We start from the raw sequence: 14,755 nt of genomic DNA, 5'->3' as shown, positions 1-14,755 counted from the left end.
CTGGGATTTTTTCCACGTGGTTTTTCCTAATAAGGTTTTAATGAGGCACATTATCTTTTAATGAACATCCAATGGGGAGTGTTATAAATATATTATATTATGGATGTTCATTTAGTATTCCGTTGTAAATAAGCTTCCTGTAGAAGCTTATCCATATGGGTCTCCACCGTAAATATGTTTATCTATTTAGTACTCTATTGGAAATAAGCTTCCTGAAGAAGCTTATCACTTCGTACCCGGTTATGGATAAATATTACTCCGGTAGAAGATTATCCATACCAGGTATAATAAGTTTATCCTTTCAGTAACCAGTTATGGATAAACATTACCCCCGGTAGAAGATTATCCATATCGGGTATAATAAGCTTATCCTTTCAGTATTCCATTATGGATAAACATTGCTCTCAGTAGAAGATTATCCATATCTGATATAGTAGCAGCTTACACAACAGCTTCCTTTCTTCTATAAATAGAAGAGATTTCAGTTCATTATGTACATCAATTTGAATTCGAATAATATAACAGTTTCTCTCTATACTTGTCTTTACTTTACAGTCTTTATTTTATAACACCTAGCCCATTATATAACAATTTTATTAGCTCAGTAGCTACCCACGTTATAGAAAAACATGGCAGTAAACTTATTACAAAGTTTATTATTTTAATATAAATTATGTTTTCATCAGAAAAAAAGTATCTTTTTATCATTTTAAGAATTAAACATACGAAAATTTTTACTCTCTATATGAGATTAAGAAAATTATAAGTTGAGAAAATATATGTATTTTACATGAATATTTTAATAAATTAATAGTGTATATTTTTATATTATATGGTACTACATGACAATGATAGTAAATTATATAACGTGTATTAAAATTGAGTAGTATTTTAAGTAAGTTAAGATAATTCTTAATTATGTAGAAAATTGGGTAATTATTAGTTAACTGGGGATTGCAAGAAGAGGATAAGGCTCCAAATTCCCGCTAGATGAGGAAAATGATGATGTAGGAACATCACAGTTGCCACATAGTTCCAGCACATCCCTGTCCATGGCTTATATATAACCCGTGGCTTATCTGTACAAGCTGCACGTACAAATCAATACATGGTAGCTGCTGTCCCTTTTATATTCTTCTACCATCTTAGTTCCTATCCATACTAGTATGGTGTTTAGCAAAAATGAAAGTTTGTGTAAAATTCTAGCGGTACTTTTTGTCAAAATCTAGGAAACATTAGTACTATAAACCTAGCTATGTTGTACGTCCAACAGTGAATGTACACGTTTGGAGCTTGAAGAAAAAAAAATGTTGTCTGTCAAAAAAAAGGGTGTTCTTTCATGGATTCTTTTAGTGAACTACTTCTTGTTGTTAAATTTGGGTGAGTCAAGAGTTGCCCAAGAAGAAGATAAATTCTGTCTCTTTTTATTTTTATTTTTAATAGTTGAGTTGGGGTGGGATTTTACGACAGTCCACAAAGTCAAATTTGTGCAAGAAATCCAGAATTCTGAGCTTATTACTTTTTCTCCACCTATTCAGCAAAGTTTCTTGAGAAAAGATCAATTATGAGTCTCTAAAAGAGGAAAGTAAAGAGTAGAAGGCTAGGACCAGTTAATATGGACATGGTAAAAGAAAAAAATAAACTAAAAGCCTTTCTAATAAATTTACTATGCAATGTTTTGATTTATATCAGCAATGTCACCAACACAAATCTTCCTAGATTTGAGTTGACTCAGAAAATTTTCACGACTCATAGCATATATATGGAAATTGTATACGAATGAAATTTACGTACTAAATAAACATGATCATAAGATAGTTGTTGTTGAACTTTTTGACAAACCATATTGTGGTATACCATACAGATAAAAAAAACTTGTCTAATAGGGTCATTAAGCTAAGTTGATGGAGGTTCACTTGGTATTTGTGGTATGCTACTACAAACTCATTGTTATACAATCATCCAGAATCTAGATTAAGCATAATGATGATTAACATAGAAGGGTCCATAAGTCTCAGAAAAATACGTAAGTTAGAAAAAAATTTATTTCATGATATTAATCAGAGGTATACTGGTTTTATGACATCGCGAGAAGTTTATTAACGTATTTCTCATGCATTGCATTCATTTACATGTACATTTATCCATGACTCAGACGACGTTATATACGTGTATATATATATGTATATGGGATATGAAAAAAGGTTACGGTGTTATATACGTACCACCAGCTGATCAGCTGGTATACGTTGATGATTTGCCCATAGTGGCCGATATGATATGATGGGATGCCCTGTGTGTGTGTGTGTGTGTGTGTGTGTGTGTGTATATATATATATATATATATATATATATATATATATATATATATATATATATATATATATATATATATATATATATATGAGAAATGTTATGGCATTATATACGCACCACTACCTGATCAACTGGTATATATTGATGATTTTGCCCACAGTGGCTGAGATGATATAATGGGGTGCCCTCAGAGGCTTGATGATGTTATGAATACATGTACCTATGCACGACATGACATTCATACGTATATGCATGACACTATAAGTATTTCACGATTTACAAAGTTATCCAAATTTACAGGTTGAGTCATTTACTCTATATTTCCTCCATGTATGTTATGTACTTATTTATGTACCTTACATACTCAGTACATTATTCGTACTGACGTCTTTTTTGTTGGGGACAATGCATTCATGCTTGCAGGTATAGATAATCAGTTTAACGAGTTCTCACAGTAGACGAGATCGACATTCAGCGAAGGATTGGTAAGACTCCAGCTCATTCGGAGTGCAGCCGAGTTTATGAGTCATTGTGTCAGAAGTTTGCTGTTGACTTATGGGTAGGCCGGTACCCTGTCTAATTTGTTGTCAAATAATCTTAGAGGCTTTGTAGATAGAGGTTTATGTTGTATAGTATGTCAGAGGTCTTGACGGCCCATATGTATTTAGTTTTATGAATGATAGTTCATTGATATAACATTTGCCCACTTCTGTACATTACAAGTTGTCTCCATGTTGGCCCATGATAGTTATAAAATGAATGAATGAGTTACAGAGTGGTTTGCTCGGGCCAATATGGCACCGGATGCCATCCACGCCTCCCAAGGTTTGCGGTGTGACACAGGGTTTGGAGCGTGACATCCAACTCCTAGAATATATCCCTTTTTCCATTGCGAAAGGACACACTCCCACCTTGCGGGGCTTTGAGTGAAAGGAAATCATCAGTACTTCCAGTCATATGCTTAGAGCAGCCGCTATCCATATACCATCTTTGGCTGCTTCCTTTCACTGCTCCCTACATAAAAAAATCAGAGATTAGACTTAGGAACCCAAACAAGTTTGAGTCCTTTGTAGTGAGCAAAAGGAAGAATTAAACTTCTTCTTATCCAAGCAAGCATCATACGTTTTTTATTGGAGGGACCAGGTTCCTTAGCAGTAGGTACTTTTTCAATAAAAACTTTATTTTTCTGTTGGGACTGAAATCTAGTTTTACAGGATTCTTCAAAGTGCCCAGTGTTACCACAGTGAATGCAAAACTAGTTATTAGGGATAATAACATATTTGCTATGTGGGTTGTAAGGAGCCTTTTCCTTTTGGAATCCAATTCCCTGCCCGTTCCCCCCGTTACTTTTATATATAGCAGTGATTGTATCAGAGGACCAGGTCCACTTTAGAGATTTATCTAGGTCATTTTTTACCCTGCCTAGATCTTTCTGGAGTTGTCTATTTCTTTAAAGTTCAACACACAAACTCAATTTTACCATTTTGAGCTTATTTTCAAGTTTAAGGTGTGTCTCACTTGCCACTTCCTTACCTTTTAAAGTGTTTCTAGAACTGTTTTCTCTTTTTAATTCTTCTACTGTTTCTTTTAGATCCACAACTACTATCAATACGCCATCTCTCTCATGCTCTACCTTTTCAATTTTCTTAGTTAGAAAATCATTTTCTTTCTTTAAATCCTCAATGGTTTCTTTAAATCAACCACTGCGACTACCAAATCATCTCTCTCATGTTCTACCTCTCCCAGTTCCATAGTTAACACATTTTTATCATTGATAATATTATGGTAAGCATCAATCAGAACATTATCTAAGGAGACAAGCTTCTTTTGAGAATAATAAGACTTCAAATTTTTTTGAACGTCTAGAAAGTTTACCTTATCGTCATCATCATCTTCATCCTCGTCAGTTTTGCCATCAGGGCATTGGAGGAATCTCCCCATGCGGCAAGAGCCTGTTTCACAACATTGTTAGCAACATCTTTTCTCTTGAATTTCTTGTTAGGAACCAGGTTCATCTTGGCTGTTTTATCTGTGTTGTGCTTGTACTGGTCTTGCTTGTGTAGAGGAAAATCTTTGATGAATATCCTGGCTTCCCGTATTTATGACACAAGTCATAGCCGTTTGTTCTGCTAGAGCTGCCCTTTTTCGGAATGCCTCCATTTCTGCAAACCATTTTCTGAAATCTCCTTGTCAAACAGGCCATGTCAGCATCCTCACCACTTGAATCATTGTTGTTTGCCTTGAGGACCAGGTTCTTTTCCTTTTTGGGTTCTCTTATTTCATGGTCCTTCTTTTTCTTCATTTAACAGGCCTTCAGATTTCTAATGAGCTCGTCAATGATCCACTTTCGCAGATCTTTTGCCTCTATGATAGCATTGACTTTACTTTCCCAAGAACCAAGTAATACACTAAGTATTTTCCTGACAAGTTTGTTCCTTGGAATGATCTCTCCTAGAGAGTGGAGCTCATTGATGATGGAGGTAAATTGAGTATGCATATCCTGAATGGACTCATCATCCTTCATCCTGAAGAGTTCTTACTCAGTAGCGAGCATGTCGATCTTTGACTGCTTGACTTGAGTTGTTCCTTCATGTGCGGTTTGGAGAGCCTCCTTGATCTCCTTGGCAGATTGACAAGCAGAAATTTTGTTATACTCGTCTAGTCCAATACCACATACGAGGATATCTTTGCTCGGAAGTTTTTCTCTATAGATTTGCGGTCAGCATCGTTGTACTCCTTCCTTGTCTTTGGAACTGTCACTGCTGCCTCACCAATGGTCTTCATAAGGACGAAGGGTCCATCACAGATGACATCCCAAAGCTTTGAATCTTCAGCCATGATGAAATCATGCATCCTTGTCTTCCATCATCCGTAGTATTGTCCATTGAATCTTGGTGATCTGTAGGTTGATTGACATTCTTCAAAGTTTGGTGGAGCAATCATGTGGTTCCTTTCTAGGTGTTAACCTTATAGAAAGAACCTGCTCTGATACCAATTGATGTAAACTTATAGTCTACCAAACTGTATAGAGAACCTGGTTCTCTATCAGTTCCCACAGAATACACACAATAAGAGATAACAACAGTGTTTTACGTGGAAAATTCCCAGCTCACGAGATTATAAACAACGACTTACACTCGTAGAATTTCAACTTCACTAACCGAGCAAACTTTAGATTACAAGCTATTGTAATCTAGGAATTAACATCTTAATCCCTCATCTACTTGCAATAACTCTATTGCAAGACTCTTTGTAATAACTCTATTACAAAGCTCACCACTTTGACTAACTCTAGTCAAACACAAACACAAGGTTTATAATTTTACAGACAATGTCTTATAGAATGCTTCTAACTAAGCTGAGTAGGAATTACAAGTAAATAACACTAACAAAGATACAACAATACTAAGGACATATAATACTCAGTGCTGGGATCTAGTCCTTTGTTCTGTTGCTACTTTGTTCTTCAAGCTTTTGAGTCAATGAAGGCGGCAACACACCTTAGAGGGAATTAAGGATTTAGGGTTTGCAAGTGTGTATTTTCTCTTGACTTTTGTTGGTAATATATAAGTGATATCATTGGGATGATATATGCAATATCCAGTACAAGGCATGCTCCATAAAGTGACTACTGCAGTGTTACGTATGCAGAGAAACAGTGCAACGACTTTAATAGTTGTAGGGAGTTGATTTGTACTGTCACCGGAGGAAGTGATAGCCATCTGTTCCCTCTGCCGTTTCTTTGACTGATCATGTTGGAACTTGTGCCAGACATGTGACTTGTTCTTAAGCACTTTGAGGATGTGTAACAGGTTCCCTATCTGGTTCTCATACAAAGTTTGTTAAATCATCAAAATACAGAAGGCACATAACTTATCAAAAACTTTACTATATAACCAAATTTTCACTGTTACGAAGAGATTTGACTGAAACTCGATGCTTGAGAGATCATAAATTATGAAAAGCCACCGCATGTATAAAGGAGCATCCTATCAAATACAGTGATGTAATGTTAAGAGGTTCTGGGGTACGCTGGGATTTACGAAAAGCAGCACCTTACGATGTTCATGACCAATTGGATCCTGACATACCAGTAGGTACCAGATGGTCTATGAATTTCTCTATCAATTCCATTACCTTATCCTTACTCATGAGGTTCCAACATTTTATCCTTAATTGACCTAGGAGTTGTTCCCGGGCATCCCTTAGATGCCAGTTGTACTATTTCATTCCATCGAGTACGTGCTATATTCTACCAACACATGTTTGGTTTCAAGTTTGGTGGATGAGATCAAGGGACAAATTGTAATAGGGATTATTATCCTTAACTCACATGCTTACTTAGAATCCTCGGATTAGCAATCTTGTCCGTGTATGAGCGATATGGGGTTCACTTTTTGGTAACCGAAAAAAGGTAATTCCCAGATTTTAGCCATTGCGAACGAGTAACTAGAAAGGCACGTCAATCCTCACCTGTCCTTGATGATTAATATTACTGCCTCCGGTTCACTTTAACTGATATTTTAGGTTTTTTTTATGGTCCACAATATTTGATTTTTCCCGATATCAAGAAGGAATTAACTTTTTTTTTTCCAAAATTGCTCTTAATGTAAAGAGCTTAGGAGTATTTGTTGTATTTTCAATGAACAAATTCATAAGGTTAATATGGTCAATCTCTAAGTTAATTAATGTTAAAATATAAATTTCTTAATGTATGTGCGAAAACATCCAAAAAAATCAATTAAAGTGGACACGGGCAGTACCGAATAAAGGCATGGGAAATGATTTAGCAGTTAGTAGTCGTCAAATTAATTGAAGAACAATAATTTCACTAATAAAAATATTTTTACATGATTAACCTCCCAAAAAAGAATTAAAAACTTCCGATAGATTGCAAAGCTAGTCTCAGCAGTAGTGATTTTTAACCAATATAGCAAGTTTATCCCTTATCCTCACCAAACAACATTATGAACTGCCATTATGGGTCAACTTATGCATCACAGTTAGGTCTAGACAGTGATGTACTGCATTATTGTTTTATCCCCCACCACAACATTCTGAATGGAATCTTAGAAGCAAGTTTACTTCGACTTACTTTAGACAGAATTTTATTCGGTCTGTTCACTATTGCTAAAGACAGCGATAATCCACTTAGGGATCGTTTGATACGTCGGATATGGGGTAATAATCTCGAGATTAAATGCGAAATTATGTTATTAAATCCGGTATTAGCAATACTTTGACGCCATTAATTCTTCCACCTATCAGAAATATTATCTGTAGCTTTACGGCTTCACCAAAAGTAGCTGCGCATCATTAATGAAGCACCCAAGCGCACCACTTCCGAAAAGTCAACAATTGTTGGCTTATCTAAAACTAAGATATTCGTCCCATACATCTTAAATTTTGTGATCGATCGTATTCTAGACTAGCAGTTCATGCTTTAGGCTTTAAAAACGAATTTGATAATTAATCATGCCATAAATAGATATCTTAGTTGGTTTATTGCAATGGATACCAACCCTATTGTAGATCACTAATGCTAGATTACCATTTACCTAAAAAGATATACTTTCTTACGCTGCAGTCTCATCAATGTAAAGAATTACTAGCCAGGCTTACCATTATGTTTGTCCATCTTGCGGTGATATTATATTGCTATAAAAACTAAATAAAAAATATTTAACTTATATAGCTGACAAAATATATTATCAATATAATTTAATCTGTTATTGCTAAGTTGTTTACATTATTATTAGGTTATTAATTACACTTATTAGGAACAATTACTTGTACTATAAATGACCAAATAGTACAATTTATTTTACATGCATAAAAGTTAAACTCAATTTAACTATTCTAAGTCATGGGGAAAGCTGCCCTAGATCTTTAACCACATAATGTTACAAATTACAATCTACAACACATTTTCCGGATTGCAAGAATTTAATTACCAGGAAAATAAGTCCACCTCATTTTGAAGAAAAAGAAAAAATAAGGAACAAAACCTTATAAGAGAAGACGAATTCTGAATGTAGTTATATTAAATCTCAGGATAATCTTATCTTTGAATAAGATTAATTACCGTTGCGACAGAAAATCTCAGGGCCAATTTTGGCATTGGCCGATCCAGAAACATCACGAGGAACTATTATTCCTTTAGCCATCATTGACTTATAGATCTCCACCAGTACCTTCTCATCGTACTCCTTAATCGGCCGCATCCCAAATCCGGCGACGCCGCCGTAATCCCCGCCGTAACCACCGCCGAGCCCGCGGGTGTTAGCAACCCTTAGCATCACGTTCACATAAGCATCCCGCAACCCAATTAGAAGCTTCTTAATAGAGAACCGTCGAAAATTGAGCTTCAGCTTTAATCTTGGCCGCGTGAATTTTATCTTCCAGAACCTTCTCTTCCGGTTCGAATTCGAACCTTCTGCTGATACTTCAACCGGCCGGTTTTTCCGGTTCAGCTTCTTATAACCCCTCCTTTTCCAGTAACCCTTTAATCCGCTGTACACCCTCGTTGATACCCCCTCCATTTGTTCTTTTCCTCTTTTGTTGTGCCTTGTTTTTTGCTATTTGTGAAAAGGGAGCTGAGAAATGGAAATTACGTTAAAGGAGAACAAAAAGGGAATGAATGGGAGAGAGAGAAAGATAGGTGGGAATTTGGAAGATGTGATGCAGTTAGCTTTGAATGTGAGTGTATACAAATCAGGAAAGCGGTGAGAGAGAGAGAGATAGACACGAGTATTTAATACTCCATAAGAGTTCTGGTTCGTTGTATTACCTGTATTTCACTCGGGACATTAATGCATCTCTACCTCGCCATTTAAACTATTACTTTCGCTCTTTTACGTTCATTTTAAAAAGCAGAATGACCTAAATGACACTTATACTTGTATCACTTTATCATGCGGTCCTCCTATTTAATTTTTTTTTTCATCCAGACACTTTAACTTATTTAAAATTTATATTTTAAACCCTTCTGACCGTTGACCAAATACATGTGGCAAAATAATGATTGGGCTGGACAAAATAAGTGTAATTCACGCGGATAATGAGCGTGAATATTAACATTTTGAACCAAAAATAATTAAAATAAAAATAAAAAGTAAAAAAGAAAAATAAAAAAGCAAAAGAGACAACAACAATATTAAACCCCTGTACGCCTTCTTCTTCTTCCCCACTCCCCACAACCCCACAACAACATCCCCCTGCCTTTTCGTTCCCTCCCCCTCTCCCCTTCTTCTTCTTCTCCAGTGCCCCCTCCCCCCAACAACACCCCCTCTCTTTTCGTTTCCCCCGTACGCTTCTTCTTTTTCTTCTCTACTGCCCCGATTCCCCCCACCCCCCCAGATCTATTTGTTGCTATGTTGAGCTATAATTATATCCTTTTCTCAGTTTATAATAACAATTTAGGAAATAAACAATTACACTAATTCATAATTAAAAAACTTTGTCTCCTTTATTTCATTTATAACCAAATATTACTAGTTATTTGTTTCCAACATTTCTCTGTTTCCTTTGCTGACTTTTTGAGATGCTGACACTTTACCTTCCACTTTCTTGAACTGTTTGTCTTCCTAAATCAAGGTTCATGTTAAATTTAGTTTGTGCACTGCTTAATTATTGAGATATCATTGAGTGCAAGTGATAACTATGAGATGGAGTCCCCTGCTAGGAAGAAGAAATATGTGAATTCTAGGGAAGAGAGATGAGATGGATGCATTGATTTTTTTTTGAAGGAAATAGTATATAATAAGTGTTTTAAGTAGATAAAATATATAAAAAAATGACGTGGAATATGATGTGTCATCCACGTAAAGCAAGTGAGATACACACACGGTCAAAGGGGTTTAAAATATAGATTTTGAACAAGTTAAAGTGTCTGGATGAAAAAAAGTGAAGTAGGAGGACCGGCATGACAAAATGACACAAGTATAGGTGTCATTTAGGCTATTCTTCCTTTTAAAAATAATAAATATAAGGCGTAATTTACTAAGTTATTTTTATTAAGCCAAATACATCGGGAGCCCCTTAAAATTATCCTCAGAAATTTTTTCCGGTGAACTTCTCTTTTTAAATTTTCAGATTTGTTCACAGGATTACTACCAAATCCTACCAAATTTTGAACCCAGAATTGCAATTTCTTCTAAGTTCATCGACTGAAGAACTGGAAGTGTTTCATCGTGTTTCGGCAGAACCAAAACGAACCAATCTCACCTAAATCTTCACCATTTTCGGTGAAAGCCAAGAAATTTGCATTCGTTCTGTTCGATTTAGAACCCTGAAACTCCATTTCCGGCAACTGAAGCTCGTCGGAGTTTTGCAAAATATCGGCGCTGATGTTTCCGATGGTGAAATGGTCTGAATATTTGTGAAAAAGATAGATCTGGAGGTGGAGAATAATTTTCATGGGTTGGAATTTGCAATTTTGCCTAGAATTGAGCCAAGCCATGTACTTGCCTTGTTCTTTTGCTTGGCAGAAGAAGATGGAAATGAAGGGGGTTGTGGTCGTTTGGGAAGATGACGGAGGGGAGGGGTGGGTTTGGGATTCTTGTTTTTCTTTTATTCTTTTTCTTTTCTCAAAAGTCTTTTTTTAATTTTTAATAAACTCATGTGTCTCCATCTTATTGGTTACTCTGGCGTGTGAATTCCACATAGCTATTACGTTTGGCTGCCTATAAATTTTGTATCTAAATGACATATTTGAGACGTGGTTGGAGTGTTCAAATGGAACGGAACTAAAATAAAGTGTCAAAGTGAAAAGTGAGGACAACTTTAAGGGGTTGTCGATGTATTTGGCCTTTTTATTAAATACATTTTGAGAATTGAATAGTAGTTAAAAAAAATACTTTCTTAGTTCTAATTTATATAGTGATATGTGACTCAACAATTTAATGAAAAAAGAAAAACTTGTGGTAAAATCGAGCCATAAATATTTATGTGGTCATAAATTATTTCATTAAGGATAAAGTAGGAAGTTTAAAGTGAAATTGTTTCTAAATAAGTATAACATTTTTCTAGTATATACTTGTTTACTCGTAAAATGATACAGTTGAATTTATACGTAGTTTCTAGATAAGTGAACTAATTTGATTTTGAGATAATAAGATAATCGAAGAATTATGAAATACTAGCCTTAAAATGTAGATGAAACAGCAGAGATGACAGTTCCGGGAACAAGGTTACCGGGTACAGCGATGATGAAATCAAAAAGCGAAAAAATAAGATTGTATTAAGCTTTGTATAAAATGTAGTGTAAGTTTAGCGAGAAAATTCGTGTCCTTTACAATGATAACTGGGCTCACTATTTATAGTTGTGTCTAGGGGAGGAGGTCCTAGGATCTTGCCCTCCTTTAATGTTAATTACGATGGTCATTGATGAAGATGTAATGATGAACATAAATGCCAAATTTTCTATAATGGTCCATCGCTCTTAATGCCATAGAATATTCTTTATCAAATGCTACCGGGCGCAGAACATTTAATACACCTTTATGAACGTTGTTCCTCCAGGTGACAAGAAGAATAATTGCGTTTGGTCTCTGGCTATTCCCATATTGGGTTCCACCTGTCCTTCCTTTAGATGACCACGTTTCATAGCATATTTTACCCTATACAGATAGTCCCCCTACTTTCCGGTGACATAACTTTGTGCTACCGGAAAGTTAGTAGAAACACTCTTTTGGCGGGAATTACTATATTTTCTCTAAAGACTTCTGACGGTTGATTAGACACACGTCTCTCTACATTTAATACCCCGAACACGCGTCATTCCACGATTCAGCACAACTTTTGCCGATTATCGAGGTAATCATGGCCATGAATTTAGCCGCCAAAATTTTACTTATACGCATCATCCTTATCCTTTGCACTTCATAATTTTCCGAGCTTCTAATTTGCATTTTTGTTCTCCATCTTTTCTCTAATTCTCTTCAAACAAAAAACCTTTTCCTTCTTCTATTCAATGGCTTCTTTTTCAAAGCGCGCTGGTTCTTCAAAGAACAAGAACAAGACCAAAGACTTTGCTCCTCCAACGGTGGGTTCCATCATCCCTAGAAAACTCAATACCTCAAAAGACTTTGAAGAGAAATTCTTTATTGCTAATCCTCGTACATGGGCTGTCAGTAGGTACCCTTCTTCCTTTCGTCCTTCCAATATTCCTGCTGTGAAGGAAGGTTGCCGCTTCCATGAGTTGGATATCATTGGTCCTGATCTATCGGAGCGAGTGACCCTTCCCAAGGAGGGTTTTACATATTTTTACATGTATCCATTTACTTTGGGTGCATTTTCTTTGAGTGGAGAGCTTGATTATATGATTGCGGAGTTTTGCTTCCGCTACCAAGTGTGTTTGGCATAGGTAAGTCCTTCGGCGTGGAGGACGGTCGCTTTCCTTCGGCATTTGAGCTAACCTTAGCTCGTATGATGAATCTCTACTCTCCCAAGATTTTCCGTGGGGGCATGATAAACCTCTGCGAACGTGGCCACCATGCTCTATTGACTAACATGGATGATGATAATGACCGTTGGTGGACAGAACGGTTCGTTGCAGTTGCCACCAATCATATCATTCCGACGACGGCTTCATCCTTTCCGGCCGCTTGGAACCACACTCGTAAGATCTTCATTTAATATTTTCTTTTACTAAATATTCCTCTTTGACCTTATTGACCCTTTACTCTTCGCATGTTTTAGCAACTCGATGTATCCTACCGGTGGTGGAAGGCTTGGGCTGGTGGGTTCAGAAGATCTTGGACGTTACAACGCTCGAAACTCATTTGTGGAAAGAACTAGCCCTTAAATACGAGTGGAAGGCCAAAAATCATGGTAATTTAAACTCACCTTGTTTCCATTTTTTATTAGAAGAACTTGGTTGAACCCTTCTAACTTGTCTATGAAATTAGGTCTACCCATGGGCTCTGTTGTTGTCCTCGAGGAAGATGTCTTGGCTGATCCCGCTGATGCAGTGAGGCTGCTTCAAGAGGAGCTTACTCGAACATGTATCTCCGAGCCTACTTCAATGCATGTGCATCTTTACGGAGTCCCCGACCGGAGGACAAACAACCGAAGAGAAGATGGTCCTCCGTGGCCGGAGAAATGAATAAGAGGGCAAAGACTAATGCTCCAGAATCGTCTCTGGAAGTTGTGATCACTAGCCCTCCTTCCCGGCAGGTCATAGTCTACCCCCCCAAACCCTCTGGAAGTTGTGATCACTAGCCCTCCTCCCCTTTCCATAATTAACCTAATAGTATACCCCCCCAAACCCTCATTCTCTCATCACTCTCCGTCGTCACATCTCTCATCTCTCTCAAGACTGTCTCTGCTAAACCTAAGCTCCTACTCGCCTGCCGTTGGCTCGCCGGTATCAATGGTGGTTCCACCACCACCCCTAGCCTCAATGACTCCCTCACATGCCAGATCCTTGCTACCTTGAGGTCCTCAAGGGGACCAGAGGCTGTTCAACTCACACCCATGGCCTTTTCATGCCGTTCTCAGTCCACCCTTGGTCATCCGAGTAAGATCTTTATATTTTTCGGCTAGATCCATGGCTTCTAAGCCGGAATTTCTTTATCTCTGGGTTATCTCTCTCTGAAACCCTAACTCATCTCTTGACTCTTCAGATCTACCATAGATCTAAGTATTTTGGGTTATTTTTGTTGTTTTCCATGATAACCTCTCCGATTTTTCAAAACGCCTCTTCGTCTTCAAAACTAGGGTTTCTTAACCCCTTTTTCAAAATGACTTTTCTTCTGATTTTCAATATTATTCTATAATTTTTACTATGTTTAAACGGTTTATTTAAGTTTTATCTTTTATCTGATTCATTATGTTAAAAACCCTAATTATTTTGGTCTTAAACTTGGGTTCTGAGAATTGTCCTTGCTTATTTGTTTGTTTAATTTGCTCGGATTTCTGTTATTCATGAACATGTTCTATGTTTCTATGATTTTTACCCTATTATGCTCATTAGGGTTTCTGATTTTGCTTCTTCCGCCTATACTATGTTTATTCTATTTATTAACATAAATTTGTGTTAATTCCTCTAATTAGTACTATTTTTTCTAGTTGAATTACTCACTTTATGTGATTTTTAATTCACTATGCTTATTAGGGTTTCTGTTATTATTCCTTCTTACTTATACTGTGATTATTTCGTTTAATTTACAGCAATTTGTGTTAATTCCCTTAATCATTACTACTCCTATTTGAATCCCTAATTTCTGTAATTGATACCTTTCATTAATCTAGAGGTTGTCAATCGATTCTCAAGTACTTTCCTTAATTTAGATTTTCTAAACCTAGCCTGATTACTTGTTCTATACTTACTATGCCTGAAAATATTTTCTTATGTGCTATGTTCCGGTTTTATGTGATATCTTTCCTTATTTGTCTTTACCGTTTGAAGTTAACTCCCTTAATTAAGGGAGTACTT

General features: G+C 36.5%; 1 protein-coding gene across 1 annotated transcript; it reads right to left on the bottom strand.

Annotated features, from left to right (window-relative positions):
* Window positions 1-8,393: 8,393 nt before the first annotated feature.
* On the bottom strand, window positions 8,394-8,858 carry LOC107784240 (uncharacterized). Its single transcript, XM_016605329.2, has one exon. It carries the CDS (start codon window positions 8,856-8,858, stop codon window positions 8,394-8,396), a length of 465 nt encoding a protein of 154 aa, XP_016460815.1.
* Between the last annotated feature and the right edge of the window lie 5,897 nt (window positions 8,859-14,755).

The sequence above is a fragment of the Nicotiana tabacum genome, chromosome 22, assembly GCF_000715075.1.
Source record: "Nicotiana tabacum cultivar K326 chromosome 22, ASM71507v2, whole genome shotgun sequence".
Classification (NCBI taxonomy): Eukaryota; Viridiplantae; Streptophyta; class Magnoliopsida; order Solanales; family Solanaceae; genus Nicotiana; species Nicotiana tabacum.
Note: the sequence above shows the minus strand (reverse complement) of the source record. Positions and strands in the feature narration are given on the sequence as shown.

Coding starts and splice junctions, on each gene's coding strand:
- LOC107784240 (XM_016605329.2), bottom strand. CDS start 8,858: ATGGAGGGGGTATCAACGAGGGTGTACAGCGGATTAAAGGGTTACTGG.